Genomic DNA, 25,768 nt, shown 5'->3' with positions numbered 1-25,768 from the left:
GTTTTAAAGGCTACCTTATCCTTGCAGAGTCACATTTTCATGCTAAAAAGAGAGGTAATATGATATTATGGAAATAAAATCTCTGATACCTCCTATGATAATAGATATATACTCAGATAAGAATGGAATGTTGAGCCTTGCTGTATTAGAAATTAATAAAAAATGTATTACACTGGTGAATGCATATTGGATACCTGGTATTGGTGCTAAAATAGCAAGAAAATATTTAGAGTTCATTACTTTACTGCCAAAGGGAGACAGAATATTAGCTCATGATTTTCATCATGTTTTGTCAGAAAGGGATACTACCAAAACTGGAAAATATTGTGCTACAGCTGCTGCTAAGAATTAAACAACTATGTTGATGTCACAAACATGATACACACACACACACACACACACACACACACACACATATATATATATATATATATATATATATATATATAAATTAAAAGATTTAACTTCTTTAAATTATGCACACTACTCATATATATTTGGAAAACAAACCACTATTGACAAAGTATTCACATCTGACAGAATATTCTCCAAAATACAAGATGTCTCAGTCATTGCATGTCCATTGTCTGACCATAATGCTATTGTTTTTAATATTAATATTAAACCAAATAATCTAGTATATTGGCAAAAAGTCCCAGCATACATAATTAAACTAGATGGTTTTAATGAGTGTTTTTTAAAAGAACTAAATTTGTTTATAGAAAATAATGATAATAATGAGACCTCAAAAACCATCACATGGGATGCATTAAAATCATATCTATATGGAAGAATTAAAAGCTGGTATTTAAATAAGAGAAAACAGTGGGATACAGAACTGCTAGATTTACAAACAAAAAAAAAATAATTTAAACGTCATCTTAAAACAAAAGACATTAATACAAATTCTGAACTAAAACAACTAAACTTAAAATATGTTGAAATACTAAACTATAAAGTAGCAATAAACTTGGAGAGATTGAAGATACAGTCATATTCTATGAATTCAAAGGGCTTACATAGACTAGCTGTAAAATCTAAAGGGATTAAAAATATAAATTATATCAAAGAGCTTTCCTACAAAGTTAAAAATGAAACCAAGACTGCTATTGAACTAGAAGATATTTTAGAAATCTTTAAAAAAACATTATGAAGAAACCAATAGAATAGACTCCATTTCAATTAATTCTGATCAAAGAGATGCATTTCTTAAAGAAAATGTGAAAAAAGAAACTAACAAGAGAACAAAACATTAAACTATATAAACTAATATCTTTTAAGGAATTGAAAGACCAAATTAAAAATCTCAAAAATAACAAATCACCAGGATTGGATGGAATAATACCAGAAATATATGTTATTTCCAGATAGTACATTGAAAATTCTATTACAAGCCTTTGAAGAAGTCAAAAATAACTCAAGTAACTTTTCTTCATGGAAATATGCTATGATTTTTCCTATTCTAAAACAAGATAAAAACCCAAAACTTTGTTCTTCCTATCATCCCACATCCCTCCTAAATGTAGATTAAAAAATCTTTATGTCTATTATTACAAAAACATTAAGCCAATTCCTTACAAACATAATAGATGAAGATCAAACAGGTTTATTCTGCATAGAAAAGTTTAGAATAATGTTATTAGATTATTTTCTTTAATAGATTTGTCAAATAATAAAAAGGAAGAACTCTATCATTAGTTTGAACATAGATTTGATTCTGTAAATTGGTCATATCTTTTTGCATTTCTTAAAGAATATAATTTTTATCTGATTTTATTAATTTAATAACTAGACTCTTATGAAAATTCAGCCTCATACATTAAAGTTGGTACTTATTTATCAAGTTCTCTTAAAATATTGAAAAGCACAAAACAGGGCTGTCCAATGTCCCCTCTATTATTTGCTTTATCACTTGAACCATTAGCTAACCTAATAAGAACAAATTCTAAAATAAAAGGATTTTCAGTGAATAGAAACTATTGTTCTAAGATACAGCTCTTTGCTGGTGATATTTTATTGACCATTAGAGACATCGATTCATCCTTACAATATATTATAAATTCCATAAGTCTTTTTGAAACAGTTTCAAATTTAAAATGTAATCAAAATAAGACAGAGACCTTGCTGATAAATAAAAAAAAACTATCTTGATAAAACAACACAATGATTTCAGTTGGGAAAATGAGCAATTAAATACTTACAATAACTTAATAAATATTATTAAAACACAATTAGAAGGCTAGAACAAACTATTCTTTACAATGTATGAAAAATTAATGTTGATTAAGATGATTATTTTACCCAAAATTGTATTTTATATGGAAATACTAATTGCTGCCCCTTCAAAAAAATTAAACAAATAAATTCTCAGCTATTAAATTTCTTATGGCACCCACAAAGGCCAATAATTAGTTCTCTCTGGCATGATAAAACTTGGGAGCAAGGAGGAATTGCATTCCCAAATATCAAATTATATGGTAAATCAATCATTCTTAATTTAATAAGCCTTTGGTTAAACACTGGATATACATCAATGGAAAATATCCGTAAGTCTTTTTTAGTCTCTAATTTTACAATAGAAGAAGAAATTTTGTATTTCTCTGATACAGATAAAATATATTTGATTCTAAAAGACATCATATTTCACAACAAATAAAACATAAATCTTACCCCTTTATTAATTATGTCCTACATAACTTTAAGAAAATAATATATAGTAATTATTTAGTAAAAAGTACACTGTTTCTAATGTTCCCAATAGCTTTCACTAAAGGCTATTTAGATTCTTTCAACTTAAATAAACTAAAAGGAATGAAAAACAATGGCCTGAATTATTGGTAGCAATTTTTAAATAATAATAAGATCCATTACTCTAATTATCTTTTAGCTAGATATAATAATGAAAATGATAATTGGCTAAATCTACAAACACTTAGAGAATTTCTTGTAAATGAATTAAAATCAAACCTAAATACAAATTCAATAACAATCCTGAAAATACTAACCTTATTTTTTGGAATTAATTCTTGTTCTAAGATTACATCCCTGGCCATGGTTTATAAAACTTTGAGAGCCAAAATCCACCCATCAGATGAAACCTTTTGGAGCTATTCAACTATAGTCAACAAAAAAACCTTTTCAGATACTAATAAATCTTTAGTATATAAATCCATAAATAATACATCTTATTCAACTTATTGGAAAATTTTTACATGGAAGTTCCTTCACAGAAGTTTTTTTTAAGTCCACACAAAATAGCATTAATGTATACTAAAGATGTAGTTAAATGCTGGAGGTGTGAAGAAATATTAGATGCAGATTGGGCACAGATGTTCTTAAATTGTTTAATGGTAATTCTGTTTTGGTCCAAATTCAAAGATTTTACTAGAGCATTGTGGTCAGACAATTGTGAAATAACAGATTCACTAAAATTGTTTAATGCACCAATACCAGGTACAATTCCAAAAACACAAACACATCTTCTTTGGTTACTTCTTGCAATTGCAAGAAAAAATGTTATAATAAATTGGAAATGTCAGAAATTCCTCTTATTCTCAGATTTTATTTCTTTAGCCAAAATGATTTGTAATAGGGAATTACAAACTGATTATATCAGAACACCAAATGTTACACATAAAAAACTGTCATGGTTGAAATTAAAAACTTTTTTGGATAAATATTAGCAATGAAAAGAAAGGGCGGCCATGGTGGTGCAGCAGTTAGCATTGCCGCCTCACACCAAGAGGTTCTCCGGTTCAATTCTCGGCTGGGGTGCCTTCTGTGTGGAGTCTGCATGTCCTCCCTGTGGTCGTGTGGGTTTTCTCTGGGTGCTCCAGTTTCCTCCCACATCCCAAAGACATGCAGTAGATGGACTGGACACTCTAAATTGGCCCTAGGTGTTAGTTTGTGTGCCTTCTGTGGAAGATCGGGTGCCGGGCTGGCAACTCGACACCGTAAAACTCCACTGCCAATCATGAGCAGACAGGTGATCCGCTGTAGTGACCCCTAACTGGGAAAAGAAGAAGAATTAATAATGAAAAGAAAATTATTGTTGTTATGGACTTTGTATACAGTTATGTTTTGTTTAGTTTTATTTAAATTGTTGGTCTTTATTGTGGTTGTGCTTTCATATATTGTACAATTTATGATTATTTAAAGTTCAATAAAAATATTTAAAAAAAAAATACTTTTTTTAACAATTTAGTACCTAGTGCCCAGATTGAGGATGCCTGATCCTGTATGAGAGCTTTAGATGTTGAAGTACCTTAGAGATAATTAATTTAATATAATAACTAAATATTTGGCTTGGATAAAGTAACAGTTGTAGATATTTATATGAACTGGAATGTTATAAATAGTTGTTTAGGCAATCAGTGATAGGTCATACAGGACAGTCAATTCGTTTTTGTGGTATTCCAACAGCAATGTTTTAGCTTTGGAAGAGTTCAGTGTAAGACTATGCTTGGAGAGTAAATGGAATACCATCATGAAGTCAGTTTGTAGATACTTTTGAAGACTAGATAAAAAAATCATATGACATTTGGAAGAGGAGGCCAGCAGTGAACAGTGTCATATAAATGTTGTGCAGGTCTTGAGACAGTGTGCTAATAAACAAAGAGAAAAGGACCATCCCTAGCATTCAGCCTTGATGGATACTACAAATAATGTTGTTTAAAGAGAATATGGAGTTATTGACTTTGAAAAGGCCTGTTGTGAACTACTTTGGTATCCAACTTAAACAGTTACTTTCAGACTAGAAAGTGGCAAGGTATTTTATAAGAAGTAAATGATCTACAGATTCATAAGCCTTTTTAAGATCCATGAGCTACAATAAAAAGTCCTTTATCAAAGTTAGAAAATATGGTGCTAGTGGTTAGGAGAAAAGTGGCTGAGATATGAAAACTGAGATAAAAAAATCATGTTGCATAAGAAGGAGGGTTTATTATTCCTAAAGAGATGACATTGCATGTTTGAAAAGGATATGCTTAGAGTTTTAGACAAAGGTGAGATCACTGCAGTGGAGCAATAGTGGTCTATGTCAGCAGGATTACTGGATTTAGGGAGTGAAATGATAGAGGTACTTAGATTTTTTATGTATATTTCTAGTAGAAAGAGACAGATTGAAGATGAAGTCAAGAGGTTCCCATTTAAAGATTATAGATTTCTTGATAAATTTAGGATGGAGATGTGGGAAATCAGAAAAATATATGTTGAGGGTTTTGTTGAGCAGTTCATATGTCACTTGGTGAAAAAGGACTGAATTCAAAAGGAAGATACCATTGCTGTCTTTTAACTGGGAGTTCGTGAAGGGCTGTAGGATGCCATTAGGGATTATTATTTGTTTATGTGATTTCTAGCACAACTTCATGAATGGAGAACAGCAACAGTCACAGAAAACAAATAAATGCCTGGCACTCAATAAACACAATAATCATTTAGCCAACTCAAGAGAAGGAGTTGCATACAACAGACTTGAAATAATGGAAAAATGTTAACAGCTGAACTTTGAAAACATTACATTAGGGGGTGTGCAGGATTCTCCCATGTCAGTGAGGACCAGATCAGGTATGGTTGCACCCCTGCTTTGTGTATTAACAATCTGGTCCAGGGAGTTTCTGTTTACAAAATCCAGGAATCTCTGTGTCTATACATTTGGTGTTGTATAGCATTCCCAGTTAATATGGGGTAATTAAAGTTTTCCATGAATATGGTATTGGGTTGGATAGTGAGTGTTTCCAATAAGTTTAAATACATGGTATGGATTTCCTGGGTCATAGAGGGGGACCTACAGCTTGCATGGAAGTCTTATTCATTTTTGCCTATGGTGATGTGAATGTAGAGAAGCTCAAGTGAATTGTCCTGCTTGACCAGCCTTGAGGTATATTTATTTTTTATGTAAATCAAGACAACTCCACCTTTAGTCCCTTTCTGTGCAGTAGCTGGTCTAAATGTATGAAAGGCGTTATAATCTTGCACTGCTGGTGTGCTGTCAGTGGCAACAAACCACGTCTCAATAACTGCACAGATGTCAACATTCTCTAGGGTGAAGGGAGCTTCTAGGGAGTGGAGTTTTCTGTTTAGACTCCTTTAGATGTTCTTGGTTTTGATTTGCTGTGTCAGAAGTACTTTCAAAAAAGCACTATGGTGAAGGACAATGTTATAGCTAATATTTGAAAGTCTAGAGGGGAGAGGTGCAGACCATCTCTGGAAAAAGCAGCATGTTTTTTGACCATCTGCTTCCATGCTGACAAATACTGCATCTCCTTAGGATGACACCAGAAACTAAGCCAATTATTTAAGTCGGTTATCTTTTGTTTGTATTGTGGCATCGTCCTTGGAAAAGGTAAAATGCTGCTTGGTGCTACTATCAGTCTGGGGCACATATTCCGACAGCTCCATGATGTCTGTCTTCATATTGCCTAGGGAGATACATCTCAGGTCATTCACACCCACATGGACTATAACTGGGTCATACTGGTACTTGTGGTGCAATGACCTGAGTGTGTGCATAATGTGGCAGACCCTGGCCCCTGATAAGCGACTGACCATGACCTTCTCCTTAGCTTGGTGAGAGGGACATCACTGTGTCTCACAATGGAGTCTCCAATGACCAGAATGTTGGATTTTGTGGTGGATTGCCTTATGGGCTTAGAATTACAGGCTACATGAGATATGGCTGTATGTGTTGATCTGGGGGAGTTTTGATAAAGTGCATTAGGAGCTGCTGAGGGTATTTGTTATGTGCACTTCATCTAGGAGGTCTTTGGGATTCAGGATGGCTACATTTAAGTGACTCAGCATATGTGGGTATATGTGTCTGCTTTGAATTCTGTGTGAGGGGTGCAGTGCGTGTACTACTGACAACCTTATTGACATTAGGAGTGGTTTTATGTGAGAGCTTTGCCCCCAGTGACATTGTATAAATACATCTCTAACATACCATATCAGGTTGTTTGAGAATTAACTGGTTTTCAGTAAGGATGAAGCAATTTCTACATTATCTTAGGATACCCATATCCACCAAGATGCTAATGACAATAGTGGGATATTTCATACCCATAGCAATAGACCCACTTTATTGATTAGACAGATGAAGTCAGAAGACAATGTAATGTCAGGAGTATCTGGTTTGCAACTCTGGGGGCCATGCTTGTCACTGCAAACTAGTTGTCCTTTGTGCAAATGGGTATTGATAAAATGTCAATGGTGCTCTTACAGGAAAAATGTGAACTCACAGTGTCTGCATTTATACAGGGCATTGCCAAACACTTGTGGAGAAACTAATAAGTAGAGTCTGATCATTTATAGATTTAGGCAGATATTCTGAAGTTCGAAGCAAATCAAGCAGTGCTTACTGAAAAGAAAGAAACTGCTTGTCAAGAATGATGAAAAGAGGGGGGGGTCACCAGAATGGCTGCTGCCTGGCTATTACTAGTGCTAGTCTCACCACAGCTTCATGCTGCTGGGTTACAATGCTCCTTTGCTTCTTCTCCCACCATAAAGAAAACAGTAGCACCATTCCCAAGATGAGAATCAGGCCACAGCTGTTCGGCGAGCCATAGTCTTATACAAGATGATGGAAGTTGTAGCCTTTTCCTGGTAGATGCCATGAATAGAAACCAGACCAGTAAAGAAGGTCAAACACTGGTAGTCACTGGTCAATCAGAAAAAGTCAGGAATCAATGCACTCTGCTTCTGTTCTTACCAGGAGCATGTCCTTTTTGTTCATTCCTCAACTGTTGGGACAGAGTCCCAAGTTACCTGAAGCCTGGGAGGATTCTAAGGATGGATTTACCTGGGCACCACTAAGACAAAGGCCTTCCCCTAGAGAACAGATCCAATTTGTAATGAGCAATAAAGGTATGAGAATTAGCCCAAGTTACAGCTGCACAAATATCCAACGAGGACCTGGATAAAAATGCTGAAGAAGTTGCCACAGACCTGGTAGAATGGGCTTTTGGTGTTTTTGGCAAAGACAAGCCCAATTTATCATAAACAAAGAAAATACAATCAGTTAACCATTTATCTAAAGTCACTTTAGAAACTGGTTTGCCTAATTTTGACTCCGAAAAAGAGATAATTGTTATGAGTTCCTTAAATTTTTGGTTCTATGTAGATAAAACCTAAATTGCCTGTGAATGTCCAAAAGGTATAAAATATTCTTTTCCTTAGTTGCGAAATTTGGAAAGAAGACTGGAAGGTTGATAACCTGACTCATATTGGATTCTGACACCACCTTAGGAAGAAAGGAAGGATACTCTTTCATTATGAAAAATCAAATAAGGAGGTTTGGATGACAGGGCCTGTAATTTGGATACTCTTCTAGCAGAGATAATGGCCACTAAAATATATTTTCCAAGTTAAGAATTTTAGTTTACATTTAGCTGATGGTTCAAACAGGGATTGTGTTGAAGACTGCAAAACAATGTTCAAATCCTAAGGAGGAGTGGAATCTTTTAATTGAGGTTTAAGTAGAAAAATCCCCTTATAAAACCTTTACAACATTTGTAGAATGCTAAAGATGAGTTATTGACACCTATATGAAAATTGGAAATGGCAGCTAATTGTACATTAACAGGAGAAGAGCTAGCACCTTCATTGAAAATTGTAGGCAAAAATTCAAGAACTTTAGGAACCAGGGCTGAAAAGGGATCTAGATTTTTCTGCTGCACCCAAACTGCACATCTTTTCCATTTACTTCTGTAAACTTTCCTAGTGGAAGCTTTATGAGATGATAGGGGAATGTGACAGACAGGTGATGAGAGCCTGAGCTATATAGCAATCAAGAGAAATGGAGAAACCATGTGGTCAGTTTTAGGCCTGGAATATCTGGATGATTCATGTCTGTCAGGTGAGACAGTAGGTTTGGAGTTGGACAGACAGGTTCAGCGGAGAGATAACTATCCCAACAGAGTGTAGCCTCCCAGACATCTCAAAGCTGCTCTCTCTAAGCTAAAAACACAGCATCAATGGGACCCGGCTGTGTGCTACATGAACTCAATGAAGAACTAAACCCACACATAAGGCAGCTGTTTAATCTTAGCCTTACCACAGGATATGTGCCCAAGGAGTGGCATACGGCAACTGTGGTCCCACTCCACAAAGCTGGTGCCTCATAAGTTTAACAAGCCTGGTCTGCAAAGCTATGGAGAGGATCATAATGGAACTCATAAACAAGGACATAGGGGACTTGCAGACCTTGGACCCAACCCAGTTTGGCTTTGTCAAGGGCAGATCTTGCCTTTTGAACCTGGCAGTTACCAAGGCCATTGATGAGGAAAGGCAGTCCATACAGCCTACCTTGACCTTGCAAAGGTATCATAGAGAAACTTACCAGCTTAAATGTAAACCCATATGTCACAAGATGGGTTGCAAACTGGCTAAAGGACAGAACCCACAGGGTTAGAGTTGCTGGAGCCATGTCAGACTCCATCTACTTCTCAGAAGTACAGGCAAACATAGGAGGACTATGGCTGACAAAGTTGATGACTGCAAACTGGGTGCCATAGTGGATAGTACATCGGACACAGACATCCTTCAGAGGGTCTCAAGGAAACTGATAGCTGGTGCCAGAGCCATGGCCTGAAGTTAAACACAAAAAGTGTATAGTCATACCAAAACAAGGTAACCCCAAGCTACCATATAGGTGGCAACCCACTAAGCACAGAAGAGGTTATCAGGGACCTGGGTACCCAGGTTGAGCTAAAGTGGAAAGACCTTCTACATTGCCCGTCTGATCATGAAGGGATTCACATCCCGTTCAAGTGAGGCCATTGTTCCCCTGTACTCTTCACTTATCAGACCAATGATAGAGTACAATGCCCCATTCAGGATGTATCTCACCCGACACCTTCAGCAATTGGAGAGACCCCAAAAGTTCCTCACCAAAAGGATAAAGGGACTCCAAAACCTGTCATATACTGCCAGACTGAAGAAACTCCAACTCTATTCAGTTGCATACCGTCTGCTCAGAGGTGACCTGTGCCTGACATACAAGGCCATGACCAACCCGGAATTAATGGACATGCTCCACCTCAAAAAATCCAAATCCACCAGAACCACTAGAGCAAGTGACTTAAACCTTAGCACGGATATAAATAGGACGTGCTGGAGGGATAGATTTATCACCCAGAGACTCCCCATGCTGTGGAATAAAATCCCGGTCCACGTGAGGCAGAGCACCTCGCTGGCTCTGTTCAAGAGAAATCTTGACCGGTGGATGGGAGATCGTAGGTTTACCCAAGGAATCATCTCTGTGTCACTGCTGGACAGAGGCACAACAAACTAATGGGCACATTATTTCTAACATAAGGAGGCTTATAAATGCCTTAGGGCAGATAGCCTAGTATAAACCTATGAACCTATGAACCTATGGATCCAGAATCCATGGATGATGAAGTAGATGAGGCCAGAGACATCCACAACAACTGGAAAGGCCACAGAAATACCTCACAAAGAGGATTACCAGCCTCAAACAGATGCCCTATGCAGACTGTCTCAAAAAACTCCAGCTTTACTCCGTCACATATTGCCTACTCAGAGGCAATCTCTGCCTAATATACAAAGCTGTGTCAAACCCAGAGCTGTTGGACATGCTCCACTTAAAGAAATCCCACTCCCTCTGAGCTACACGCTCTAGCGACCTAAACCTTGTCACCACAATAAACAAAACATGTTGGAGGGATAGATTCCTGTCCCAGAGACTTCCCATACTCTGGATCAAACTACCTATCTATATCAAACAAAGCTCCTCATTAGCACTCTTCAAGAAAAAATCTTGATGACTGGATGGGAGATAGGAAATTCACCCCGGGGATCACTTCTGTGGCTCTGCTTGACAGGGGCACAGGAAAATAATTTTCTTGAGTGGCAAAAGCCAGGGTACCATTTTGCTAGGCTTATATAGGCCCTAGGGCCAATAGCCTAGTACCTACCTATGAACCTATGAACTATATAAGCACAGATTCTAAACTGGTACCTCTGAATCAATTATTAGACTACCCGGTGATCAGCAGTCTGCAGAAAATAATGTCACTATGCTCGTTCTCTCACTAGGAGCAAAACAGAAGCAATATTCTGAAGATAACTACTTAGAGGAAGAATGCAGGCTCTAAAATAGTTGGGGTCTATATTACCCAATCAAATATTTAGGTTAGCGAATACCTAAATGTTGATCTGGTAATATTGAAGAATAAAACAGCAAATGGTCGATTTAACACATGGAATGAATTCCCTCGGCCACAAAAAAAAATTTAAACCAAAATAAAGTGCGGGCTTTGCCCCTCACACCCCATGATGTGGGGGGGTGCTATGCCTCCCACACTCCCCTAACTAAATATACCAACTCTGAGATTTCTCTACAATGGGGAAAGGGGCAAAATCTGCATAATGGCCAAGGGAATTCTTTCCCTGCATTAAATCAGCCATTTTTTTTTGTTTTTGCTATTACCAGTTCAACATTTAGGTATTCACTAACCTAAACATTTGATCAGTTAATAGTAACCCAATAATTGGTGGTCTCAGATTAGATGTTGCAGTCTTTGAAGGTAAGATGGAAAAAATGGTTTAATATCTTACAAGCTGTATTGTGCACTAAGTAGTTAGAGAAGAAAGAGGGGGAAATTTAAGCTTTAGCTAACTATGTGGAGTGCCACTAATTTTAAAAGAGTAATACAGATTGGAAGGGGATGGGAAATTTGTATTCTGGGTCTATGGAGTATGGCCAATAAATTTGAATAGTTGGAGGGGAGTGATTTCACAAGTTGACAATTTTGTGCTTACTCACAATAGCCAATGAAAGAGGAGAGGGAAGGAGATATGTGCTCAAATTAACATAAAGGGCAGGCAACTAGAAAGACAGTTGAGTTTAAAAATACAACAACACCATGGTGGGAGGTTGGGAAAAATAGTTTGTGCGACTCACAAGAGGAATGGCTGTGGTCTTTTTCCTAGTTTAAATATGCAGTTAAAAACAGAATACAAGTAAAACACAGTGCAAAGAAAATAAACCATAATATATAAAATAAAAGAAGGCAATGAAGTAATACAAAAATACAAGAAAGCAAAAACAAACTAACCTTTCCCTCACAGCAAGTTGTGGCAGAGTCTGAGTAAGCTTTTCCAGTAAAGCCATGAAATGTTTTATTTTATTTTAAACTTTAAGAACTAATATGTATATATCACAATTTTTGAAGTATCCAACAATATCACTAGTACTTCAGTCTAGAGCTTTTATGAGATTTAATCAAATGAAAATAGCATTATATTTTTATTGGGGAAACCCATTACTGTCAAAAGTTACTATAATACTATATTGTAAATTTATAGTGTTTCTAGCTGGTGTGAACATTTCTTGCAATCTTATAGATATAAAAAATATTGTGTAGGGTTACAGAAACAGTACTTTATCATAGCTATAGTAAGATGGCACTTAGTAATAGCCACAAAGGCATCTGTCAGAGGGACTTGATGAACAGAATCCTGCTCAAGAAATGTTACTTTAACATAACAGCATATAAGTTGCATCTGCATCTTCTGAACACTTGGTAACATGTACGCTGCAAGTCATGAAGTATTTGTATAAATGGTTACCTGAAGCCTTCCTCTCTAAGAAACCATGCTGAAATATTTCTTTGACCCAGTCCTGAAGATTGCTGTCTTTCTTAACATCATTATCAGTTTTATAGAAGAAGTCAACAAAGTTGCCAACAAATCTGCAAAAGAAAAATAAAAAAGTGTCCAAAGGTCTGAATAACTGATATGGTTTAGCTGCACCTCATGAGACTATGCATTACTGAGACAGTAACTCTTTAAATACATTGTAATATAAACATTTATTAGAGGATTCTGGGTAAAAATGTGAAATCTTCTTTACTATGGACCCATGATGAAATAATAATTTTAGTAACAATGTGGAGAAGTTTAATATGCCCACATTGTATAAAAGTGTAGTAATATTATTTGTTACAATTTTATTTCATTTTCCTTGGCCAGCATCAGCATGTTGTGCAGTCCCGTCCCAGGCAGTCCTGTTTATACACTGGAAGGACATGGTTCTCACTAGTGTATAACCACCTCACCATTAAACACATTCTTACTGCATGTAGGACCACTGTATAACTGGCTTCTAAACATTCTCACACATCCACGGGAAGGACAGAGTGATCACTAGTGTGTAACTACCCCACATATAGTACACAATCCCACTTAATGCTCCTATAACCACTGTTAAACAAGACCCAAGCAGACTCTTTCATAATTTGGAAGGACACACACTGTGTTCTCTAGTGTGTAACAGCCACACTTACATTGTACAAACATTGTCAGTTCTCATAGGGGCACTGGTTAACAAGGCCCCAAGTAATCCCTCTCATCCATTGGAAGGATATAGTACTCACTAATGTGTAACCATCCAGCTCACAGTAAACAAACACTCATAATAATTGAAGGACCACTACTAAAGAAGACATGTCACAGCATTTGTAAACTAAAAATAATTTACTTAGCATTTGTATTTTAACAGTATTGTAGCTTAAGGCTTGGGACAGTGCATTGGGAACCTGGCTGTTACATGTTTGCTCAAGAACTATTTTTTTCTGCAGTTTGCCATTGCATGCCTAGTGTTGATAAACACTTTTTTTATTCTTTTGTTGACTAAATTAGTCCCACTGGGCTAGTGACCTCTTTTTCAGGGAAGACATGAGGTGGTATTTAGACTTCTAGGGAATTTGGCCAGGGCATTGGAGATCTTCCTTTACTCTTTTTGACATTGTGACAGGTCATAGGATAGTCATGAGATGAGAATGGAGGTGGAGAAGGAGAGGTGCTGCAGCACAGAAAAATGGAATCGCTGTGAGTAGAAAGGAGAATGGAGCAGAACGAGATGCATGAATGGAGAAAGTTGAAGTTTTGGATGGCATTGAGACTTTTGTGTCAGACTTCACTGTGTCACTTTTCATATAGTTTGACAGAATGAATCACAAGTCAGTCACTTGAAACATAAAAATGACAATGAGATATCCATACAGGTGGGGGATGGACATGAGTGCCCTGGTGATATGATGGGTTTTAGTCCCCTGAGAGGTAGGTGAGTGTCACCTGGTCTTTGGTCAACCTTGTGAGAGGTGCATCAGTGTACTGAACCATGGGGTCACCTATGACAAGTACATAACCATGGTAAGTGGACTGCTCTTGTAGCCTTGTAGGGCTTGACCATATCCCTCTATTGACTCTTGGTGGTGGTACTGGTGAAAGTCACTATATGTGGTGTGGAATGGGTGTTAGTGTGTGATAACATCTGGCAGGACTATGACATGATCAACTTGCCTTCAACTATATTATTGGATTTTCCTTGGAAACCAGACCCGCAACATCTGGAAAGTCACCTTTTTAATTAATTTATACATTAGAGTGTGCTAGTGCTGATTAAAATATCCTGTTTTATGCTGTAATAATTTTGCATCTGAACCTGGTCTAGCTGCTTCCCCTGGTAAGAGAAGGGGCAACTGCTGTGGTTTCTCAATTGAATTACTAATGGTTTCAAACAGTTTTAACTTTAATTGGCTTGTGTGATCATGTGGTCTCCTTTTAAATGTGTTACCTTTGCAGATAACACCAATATCTTTTGCTGGGCCATGAGTTTAGTTTCACTTAAAAGTGCTGACATTATGCTTTCATTAGATCTGTAGCTACCTGTGTGCTTACTAGATCACCCATTTTGTTGCACTGAGTGTTTTCCCTGATAATTTGTCAGACTGCACCTCCATACTTCTAATAAAATAGTTTTCCTGTAGCCTTTCCACTCTTTCCATTTACTTTTCATTTTAAAGTTTGTACCTTCAACTAACTTTTATACATGCGAGAGGTTTACCCATACCTGCCAAGTATGCTACAAATGTAAATGTTTGAATATCCATGAATCAGTTAATACAAGGTCAGAAATCCTCTGTGTTTGTAATACTTGCATGTTCGTCCTTTAACATAGATGTGTTCCAGTCCTTGCACTGTGGATGGTTTATGACCTCAATGCATAGAGTAACACCGCAGTTTGTTTTCTTTGCTGTAGAATAACTAGGGTCATGTACAGGTTATAACACCAGTATAGCTGGTTTAAACTGGTTTAAAGGGACAGCCTCCTCCTCATTACTGCTGCGCTCAGCCTCATAGCTCAGTATCTTACAGTTTAGTGCTTTATTTTGTTACTAAAGAGATCTGTGAGATGCATTGTTTGTATTTGTATGATTGTACTGCAGTTTTCCTTTAGCTCTTTAAGGCGACTCTCCTTTCGTTATGTTTACTCTTCCTCCTTATCTCTCGATACTCCTCTTCTCTTACAGTCATTATGTAACTTTCTAGTACAATTCTGTGTGTGGTCTCCCTCACCTGGATAGATGATTGACCATTGCTTTCACTCACTTCCGGCCTGCTGCAACATGCCCTCAGCCTGGAAAGCTTTCAAGAATAACAATGTATGTTCCCCTCCCAATGCGTTTCATTTAGTAAGCTTTTTCAGTTGTAAAGCTTGGTCAACATAGAAGCTGCATGCACAAGAGCTGGTTTCTAATGATATGACCCCCCTCCCCTGCTTGTAATACAATTCTTTCTTCTATAATTGGTTATTGTCCTTAAGGAAACTAGGTCTACTTGCACCTGTTATAGCACTCAAAAGTGTCCCTTTACACTAACTGATTCTGTTAGCATAGCTTTTTCTGAAATATCCCCTTGGTTAATATGGACTCCAGACTACAGTGTAGTTAGAAACATGATTAATATAGTTTATTTCCTAAAATAGCTCCTTGATTAAAAAAGACTATAGTCTTGTGGTGATATTAGTTGTACTGCACTAACCTGATTGTTTTTTTTCAATACCTTTCTCATTGTCTTGTACATTGGTTATCAGGTTCTGCCCACTCCATTTGCCCTCGCTCTGCTTGGGCTCACTCTGCTCCCCCCTACTCTACCCCCAAATTTCACCCACCCCCAGTGCACCTAAACATATATCCAGCTAGCCACTCCCCCACTTAGTTTTAACCAAACAACTCACCTATTTCCATACCCACCCCTCACAAGCCTTATGTGCAAATCATACCCACCCCACACATATCACATATATCACTCTCACATCTCACTCTCACAATATCTTCCTAACAAGTACAACTTCCTTCTTCCACCCTTCTTTCATCCTATAACCAAGTACATCTTACCAATCTCAGTACCACACAATACTTACTTAGCAAAATACTGACAAATCATTATCTCCCCCACCATAGCCCCTTTCTAACCTTACTCACCAGCACCTCTACCATTCCATTTGGTACTTTAGCTACCTCAAACTACTCATACACATCTAATATAAAGTCCACATCTGCTTACTTCTATAACTTCCTTCCCTAGCAAAAACACAATATAGCCAATCCCCTCTACTTTTGTCACTCTAACGTACACACCCATCTTTGCTATATAACCTTCTCACCTCTAATTCCCCATCCCACATCATGGCATTCTCTTCCTACACAATGTCTACCTTTTCCTATCCAACTAAAAACTGTATTGCACTCCATTAGTGTCACGCTCCTTATACATGTCAACCACCTGACATCCTATCAGTATCAGCTACATAACAATTTCTCCTACCACACCTTAACAAATCCTCTACCACACCAAACTTCATACACTAACTATAAAATTGCCCGCAACCTCTATAACGTAACTTATATCGGCTACTTCCCATACAAATGCATCTATCACCATTCAAATTCTCAAGGACAACTCAGGTATAATAAATTCCTAAGTAAGCTCTCTAAAGCTCTGTTCTACTTCACCTCACAAATAAAACTGAGTGGGGATCAGATATACACCCTAATCCTGGACCCAGACATGCTCAACAACACCCCCAGAGATGCTCAATGGGTCTATATTATGTTGTTGAACATTTAAATGCTCGAATGTCATATGGTCGACACCATATGATCAAACATTTAAATGTTCGAACGTTTTGACAGGGATCTCCGTACAGTGCAGAAATGGATGTTTTCCATTGTCTGGACTGTAGTGCAATCTTGGAGTTGGGATATTTAAAGAGCGGTGGATGTGGGAGGCAGCCCTTCACATGGGTGGTGCATGTTTCAGGTATTTTTTTTCTGTTTTGTTTTTTTTTAAGTCGATTTTCGAACTTTTAAGACTTTGAACATATGGTGTCGAACATATGGTGTTCCAACTTTTAAAAGTTCGATAATCTGATATATACCCATGCTCCACAACAACCCATCCCCTCTATCTCACTCTCTCATTTGGGAATTCCTGCCTCCCCAAAAGGCACCACTCTCCTGCTACTCAACATGAGTCTACAGAGTATAGTTAATAAGCTTGATGATTTACATGCCTGCCCATCCCAGTACTCCCCGACATCACTGTACTTACCGAAACCTGGCTAAAATCTGAAATTAAGAATAATGAAATCCTCCTTCCAGGATATAACATACATCGCTATGACAGAATAAATAAGTGCAGAGGACGAATAGCCATAATGTATAAACATAACTTAAATCTAGAACTTACTGAACCAAACACTCCTAAATTTAGTAATGTTGAAATATTATTTACCAAACTCAAACTCAACAGCAATAAATATCTAATAATTATTGCCACTTATATTCCTCCCAGTAACAACCCTAACACAATCAAGGAACTACTTCACTGGATATCTTTATATTTCTCACAGGAAACCATTTTAATGGACAACTTCAACACTGACTGGTATTCTTACAAGTCTGATAATCCCACTAACTTCATCAACCTTCATGGCTATTTACAGGTAACACAAACCACAAGAAGAACAGACAAAGTGACCAAAAAGGAATCAATACTAGATTGGATTTAATGAACAACCTTTCCCCAGCCTTCCAATCAGGTTGTCTCCTTGACAGCATTAGTGACCATCTTAGAATTAGGGGCAAAATATACCACATAGAAGGAAAGTTTAATTGTGAGTCTCAGGGGGTCATTTATGGAGCACTATGTGAATGTTGTGAAGCCTACTATATTGGGAAAACCTAGAGAAAAATTAAGCAAAGAATATACAAACATCTTTATAGCATTAGTAAGAACACTACTACTAATGCTTTAGTGAGGCATATTATAGATCATCCCAATCATAAGTTCGAATTTGTTGTTTTACAACAAGTTGAACGTAACATTAGAGGTGGACCTTGGGAGCTGAAACTAGAGGAGTGAGAATTAAAATGGCAAGTCCGCATGTCAGCACACATTCCACCAGGCCTCAATGATTGTATATCTATCAAATGTCTTCTTAAACTTAAAGCTCTTGGTAGATAGCAATATTCGAGAAGTTATATTGTTACCCCTTGTTGTGGTCCTTGGGAATATTAACTTGTATATGAAGTATTTATACATATAGTTTTATTTATACATTCTTTTTAGTTGTATTTTTATAATAATACTTTTTTAATAATTAGAATCTGATTGGTTTTGGTTATTTGTCTAGCATGAATTTGGATTTGGTTTTTAATGGACTTAATAGATTTATTAGGTAAATACATTTTTATATTTATTTATATACATGTAAAAATTTGGTTTATAAAGTCTTATGTTTATGATGCAAATTGGTTTATGTTCTATCTAATCAATTATCCATTTCTTGTTTGAGAAGTTTAGAAGTACTATTACTTCTAATTCTATTTTTAGTTTTTTATTTAAAGCAGTTATTTTTATTGCATATCTATGATGATTTACCTTTGATTGTTAATTATGTATTTAATTAATTAATAATACAATCTAGCATTATTTAAGGTGTTGTATGTGGAAATATGAAGTTTGTCTGAAGAAGATGGTGTATTACTACTGACGAAAGTGCTTACAGCGTTTGGATTAAACAGTGTTTTTGTGTCCTTGCTGCTTCCTCCTTTTTGTATTTGCTAGTTTTTCACCTTTGCAAGTGTAAATGTGGCGAAATAGCCAAGTCATGGTTCATTGGAATAGCTGCAGGGGGGAGGCTCCATTCGACCATGATTTTGTGAGGGGGGAAGGGCAGCAAACTCAGACAGCCCCGGCTGAACTATACCTCTTAACTGTCCAGATTTTTACAGAATGAATAGATTTTTGCTTCTTATTTTTGGTTTGTTCCTCATAAAATTTGTGGTTTTCTGGCAAATCATTTAGGAATGAAGTCACTAAATAATGACAGACATTGAGTTTCAGACTTCATACTCTTCAGAAAAATGCATGCTAAAGCAAGACCTGTTGTTCTGTCAACTGACTATGTTTATACAAGACCAACTTTTAGTACTGTTCGTATGTCCCCCAATATATTTGACCTTGTCCAAATTTCCTGTGCTAAGAGGATAAGAGGTACACTCAAATAAATCACTTTATAGAATTAGGTATATCCAAACTTTATAGAATTAGGTATATCCAAACTTTATAGAATTAGGTATATCCAAACCTCTCAACTGTTCCTGATTTTGGCTCAAAATGTTGCTCTCCCCCTAATAATCCCTCCACAAAATGGCAAATTTGGAAGAAAACGTGAATGGTTTACAATTAATAAATAATTGTAATGATCAGTTATAAATTACTTTTAATTTCAGAAATGCATGCAGATTCTCTTATTTTGTCAACTGCTCAAGTTAACAGTACTAATATTAAAAGTGTCCCTTCTTTGACAGGTTCCCAGCTGTATTGTGTGGGTATTTTATATTTTTGCATCACATTTTTGGTCTGTTTTTCATAAATTTGTGATTTTCTCGCAAATTAGTGGCAAATCATTAAAGACTGAAGTTAGAAAATAATGACAGACATTTGAGTTTCAGATTTCATACCCTTCAGAAAATTCATACTAATGCAAGACCTACTATTCTATTATCTTCCTAAGTTTATAACAGCAATATTTAAAAATTGTCCTTATTTTTGGGCCTTTGTCCAACTTCTGTTTATGGCTTTGTGCAGATTTCTTGTTCTGAGGCTGAGAGATATGACAAATGTATCAGGGCCATCACTGTCAGCCAGAGACATTTAATTGTGACATACTTGTTGCACCCCACTCCCCCACTTAGTGACTCTGGATGTGTCCAAGAAAGGCAAGGAGCAGTTATGCAGTGTTAAGTGTGCAGAGTATCCCCCCATCCAAGGTAGACACAAGTACTAGAGTGGCTTTTCATCTGTCCTTGATTTTGAAGGATATTCTGGTTTTCTGTCATATTTTTATACTGTTGATCTATGCTTCTTATTCAGAAAATGCACGTCATTGCAGTGCCTGTTGCTCTGTGTTTAAGTAGCAATGTTTTAATGACCATCAGGTAAGCTTGTCTGAGACTAAGATGCAAGTAAGCTTAATAAGCATACTGTTAAAGAATTATCAACATTGAAGGCCTTTTTGTTGTTGCCATGTAGAGAATGTTTACATAACTAGATACCATATAAGCCTTAAGTACTGAAATGCATATGACAGTATTTGTAATGAAGGACAGGATTACAATATTTTCAGAAGCTCATTACATTTGTTGGAGACTTCAGTCATCTTTCCAGGCTTTACCTGTAAACTAAATAGAGTGCCAGTCTATCATGTGTGATCCATAACCTGTGCAGTAATTCTTTAAGCAATTTATCTTGAGCTTGTTTCTTGTTTGCTGTTCATTTTTACTTTGATCATGTTTTCCCCATGAAACAATTAGATAGTTGTTGTCAGGCAGCAGGTCTTTTTTGGATAAGAAACATTTTTACAAGTGGGGATATTGCTACTTTCAGCATGATACTTGGTACTTTTATAAAGCTAAATATAAATTATAATTAGAACTTCAGTGCAAGGAGAAGTGGTTTGAGTTGAGTGCTGCTTGTTTTTTTATACCTGATTTTGATTGGCATTCCAGTAATGTATTTAAAAAGTAATTTAATTTTTCATGCCTCACAACCTTTTTGTTTCCATCTAGATATTAAGTAAGCTGTCGTGTAGCTAATGCACTGAAATATTTTTTTTTCTTCTCCACTTTATTTTGTCTTGATTGGACTCTCATAATGATTGTTTGGCACCCAGGGCAGCGTATTTAATTAAAGTCCCAGTTTTTGTGGTTTTGAGTATAGCTCCAGCCCTTTCTAGTTGACCACACCCCTTCCCATTGGCCCCACCCATTTAGCTGTCTCCTGCAGCCCCCCTTTGATTTGAAGTAACCAGCCAACACTGCCAGTCTGTAATCTGCATGCAGTTGTCTGTAGTTGGTCTAAAAAATGTCCATCTTTCTGCTATTTTGCTTAGCAATAATCTGCTTTCTTGGTGTCGCACTTCACTGGCCAGCCAAAGCAGACTTGGCAAGAGAGGGCATTCTTGCCTGGTGCCTCTCTTAGCTTTCTCCTTCACATTGGCATTCACCACCAACCAAGTCTTTGGTGTCCTATATAGAATGTCTTTTGAAATCCTCTATCATTTCTATCTCTTCTGGTATTTGTAACAAAAGCCCACATTTTATTTTATTGAAAGCTTAGTAAAAAAAAATCTCTTGCCTACATCTCACCTTCTATGCATCCTTTAAAGCTCTGCAGTGCCTGCCATCTTGCCTCATTCATTCTGTCTTTCACAAACTCTTGCTGCCCTTATTCTACGAGTTCTGGATTTAGTGTTTCCAGTCTCTGTGGCAGTATCATAGCCAACAGTTAAGGGACACACTCAGTGTTCCCTGCTTCATTATACATTTCTTCAAACGTTGATGGACTCTTGTAATATACCTTTAATGTAATTTAGCAGCTGTCCCTTCCTTAACTTTCTTGCTGCTTTTTCATTTCCTCCTTAATCACTGCACTTTCTACCTCTGCTTGTCCCCTTTCAGGCTACCCCTTGCCATAATCTTCTACTTTCCCCCATTGCACTTGACAGCCTGCCTAAACTGTATAAATACCTCTGTAAAGGACTTCCAGGACTTTCATTCTTACTCTGTCTTTTTTAAGCACCTTTACTGAAGTAACAGTTGTGACATAGGCAAATTTACATTTACCTCAAGTAATCAAACTGTTAACAAGTTCACGTTTACAGACATTATACTTTACATATTTTGCTATATATCATATAACCTAAGCAACTTTACATAAATTATTCAGTTCCTGCCCCCCTTTTTTCTTTTTTCTAAACAAGAAACATTTTTATTAAACCATGACTTACAACATACGCAATCATACATTTATATTAATGAAAACAAACCACACTGACACAATCCTAGTTGCAATCATTTTACATCACAAACCATACTGACACACTCCCAGTTGTAAATATTATACATCACTTATAATCTACCCAATCATTTTTAGTCAGACATTACATAGCTCATTTAAGTCCTGCCTTGTTTTAAAGCTCATTCCTCCCTGTATGTATTGTTCCTACATTTCCCATTTTTCCCTATGTAGTTTGCTCCTACCCTTTTCTAAAGATCTCAATTCCAGTTGTTTTATCTCTGTTACTGTATTCACTACTCTTTGTATAGTTGGTTTAGATTATGATTTACATTTTCTAGTAATTGTATTTTGGCAGCCACCATAATACCCCCCATCTTGAATTAACTTTTTATTTTAAATCTTGAGCTTCACGGTTTAACTTTCAGGCCTCCATGTCATGTACCTCCCTTATTTCTCACCCTGTGACATCCAGAGCTCCTGTCTCTGTATCCTACCTTTTTTCACTTCTTATGTTTCTAATTCCCTAATCTGACCCTTCAACATATGAACCTCTATCTATCTCTTGTATCTCAGTCAGCTGTTTCATTATCCAGACAGACTTGTTTTGCTGTTTTCAATCTAATTCCCTACCCTTTAATTAGAGCAGACGCATCCTTCCTCCAGAAACCTTCCTGGCTGCCTTTGAGGGAACCCTTAATTGCATCTCACCAAATATGTTCATTTTACAACACTCCCATGAGTTTGTCTGTCAATACTTCCACAGCAGTCTTCATCTGTTTTCCTTTTCTGTCCATTTCAGAGCCATTGCTTCCATTTCTGCTGACTTTCCTCTTCCTTGGTCAGCTTTCAGCATGTTGTATAAATGATCAGACAGAATTATTGTCCATACCTTTGCCTCAGTTATCTATAAGAAATTACCCTCTTAACAATTTTTTTAGCCTTTGCTCATGGAGTATTTGTTATGCAGACAATGCATATTCTTAATTTAAAACATGCCACGTCTCCCAGGCATCCACTTAAAATGTATTTATTTCCTGATATGTCAGTACTAAGCTTTCCTGTGAAGTTCAGGCTTGCCACACTTTTGATCCATCTTAGGATTAATTGTTATATCAATGTTCTGTGATATTTTACTTACGGCCTCACCAAGGCATGCAGTAGCAAGCACTGCCCCATATGACACTGGCTGAGATTTTAACTATGTCATTCTTCTTATTTTTTTAAGAAATACATATTTATGTAAAACTAGTTGCTTTTAAGAAGATGGCATTTTAAAAATGCAGACAGCATAACATCCATTGGAGGATTATGCAGCCCCCCCCCCCACCATGGTATTGCAAGACAAAGGTGCAGGGGGCAACAGCCCTCTTGTTAAATCTGTCTAGCCACTAGAGAATATTTAACACAGCAGAAAATAGTAAATAAATCAAATGGGTCTAGGGCTACCCATTCCAGGGACTTAAATATGGCCTGTGACTTAAATAGGACATGCTGGAGGGACAGATTTATCTCCCAGTGACTGCTGTGTCTTTTGAGCAGGCTACCAACTGATGTGAAACAGAGCACCTCTATGGCACTGTTCAAGAAGAACCTGGATGAGTGGATGGGAAACTGTAATTTTTTATGAAGGATAGAGCCCACAACCTTCCTGGAGATGGGCAGTCATTACTAAATGCAGTCTTGTGTATTGACTAGTATCTCTATGGTATTATATTGGGTTGAAATGGAATGACCTCCAGGTCAGTACCCTAGTAATCTCGTATGACCTTATGATCACCTATAAACTTAGATCTATACAAACCACTTTGAAATAAAGCCAAGTCCCAAGTCAATCTATACAAAAAAAATACTATACCGTAATACAACAACAGCACCTCAACAACCCCCAAAAGTTCTGGTCAGCTATAAAAAACTCCTTCTACCCGGTCAAACATCCACCCTACTCCTTCATCCACCAGCAGCAGTGACAGTATGGCAACACAAGTTAACACTTTCTTTACAAAAATCATTGTCTCACTTTACAAGACACGTATTAAAACACCTCCAATTATCCCAAATATTTCCAGTGACACCAGAGATACCTTCTCCTTTAAATCTGTTCAAACTCGAACCATAAAAAAATACTCTTTAACTAAACCCACAAGCATTACTGCAGACAGCCTTCCTACAGAATTCTTAATAATAGCAGCTGATGCTACACCCTATCCTGTCAGTATTCTGATCGTGCACTCTGACTTGGAACTCTACATTCCCTTAGCACTCTGACTTGGAACTCTACATTCCCTTAGCACTCTGACTTGGAACTCTACATTCCCTTAGCACTCTAACTTGGAACTCTACATTCCCTTAGCACTCTGACTTGGAACTCTACATTCCCTTAGCACTCTGACTTGGAACTCTACATTCCCTTAGCACTCTGACTTGGAACTCTACATTCCCTTAGCACTCTGACTTGGAACTCTACATTCCCTTAGCACTCTGACTTGGAACTCTACATTCCCTTAGCACTCTGACTTGGAACTCTACATTCCCTTAGCACTCTGACTTGGAACTCTACATTCCCTTAGCACTCTGACTTGGAACTCTACATTCCCTTAGCACTCTGACTTGGAACTCTACATTCCCTTAGCACTCTGACTTGGAACTCTACATTCCCTTAGCACTCTGACTTGGAACTCTACATTCCCTTAGCACTCTATCTTGGAACTCTACATTCCCTTATGCTGGAAAGTATCTTATGTTATCCCTCTGCACAAAGGTGGCAATTCCACTGAGTTCTCTAACTACAGACCCATTACTATTTTACCACGCCTTTCCAAAATATTAGAAAAAAGGTACCTACATGCAGCTTTTAAACTACATATTATCTACAAATCTCTAGTTTAACACACAGCATGGTTTCCGCCCAAACCAGAGTACTACAACTGCCCTTCTAGGTTTTGCTAACACCATAAACTATCATAGAAATAATGGGAAACTAGTTTCCTACATCTTCTTGGATCTATCCAAAGCTTTTGATACGGTTTCCCATCAGAAACTTCTTGACGAATGTTCTATTCTACAACTTAACCAGTCTTCTCTAGAATGGTTCCATAGTTACTTAACTTGCCAACAGCAAGCTGTCAAATAGCAGCAAGAAGTTCTATCCCTACTACCTGTCTACATGGGGGTGCCCCAAGGTTCTATCCTATGGCCTCTACTTTTTACTATTTTTACCAACCATCTCCATACCTCTACTCCCCTGGCCTCCATCATGCAATACACAGGCGACTCTACTCTTTTCTGAGCTGCACCTCCTCTCAAACGGCTTGTGACCACAACACAATGGCCGTTCTTAGCTGTTGAATCTGATTCACAACTAATTCTGAACTCATCCAAAATTAAATTGATGTTCTTTCACTCCACCAAGTCACGAGATCCCCCAGCCCCATTCCAAATATATTCATCCAACAACACCACAATACCTGCCGTAACCCAAACAAAATTATTAGGTGTTCTAATCGACAATAATTTGAAATTTGACATACACCTTTCACAGTCCATCAAGAAGACACATATTAAACTAGAGTCACTATACAGAATCAAGCTTTCCTGA

At 37.1% G+C, this 25,768-nt stretch overlaps 1 protein-coding gene across 1 annotated transcript in view; it reads right to left on the bottom strand.

Moving 5' to 3' along the window:
* The window catches only part of LOC122803966 (polyunsaturated fatty acid lipoxygenase ALOX15B-like), a 217,941-nt gene that overhangs the window by 116,919 nt on the left and 75,254 nt on the right, over positions 1-25,768 (bottom strand). The window contains exon 3 of the mRNA XM_044073644.1: positions 12,592-12,713. Coding sequence (XP_043929579.1) covers positions 12,592-12,713 — 122 coding nt within the window. The remainder of the gene's footprint in view (positions 1-12,591; positions 12,714-25,768) is intronic.

The sequence above is a fragment of the Protopterus annectens genome, chromosome 6.part0 (assembly GCF_019279795.1).
Source record: "Protopterus annectens isolate FY-2018-M chromosome 6.part0, PAN1.0, whole genome shotgun sequence".
NCBI classification, from domain to species: domain Eukaryota; kingdom Metazoa; phylum Chordata; order Ceratodontiformes; family Protopteridae; genus Protopterus; species Protopterus annectens.
Note: the sequence above shows the minus strand (reverse complement) of the source record. Positions and strands in the feature narration are given on the sequence as shown.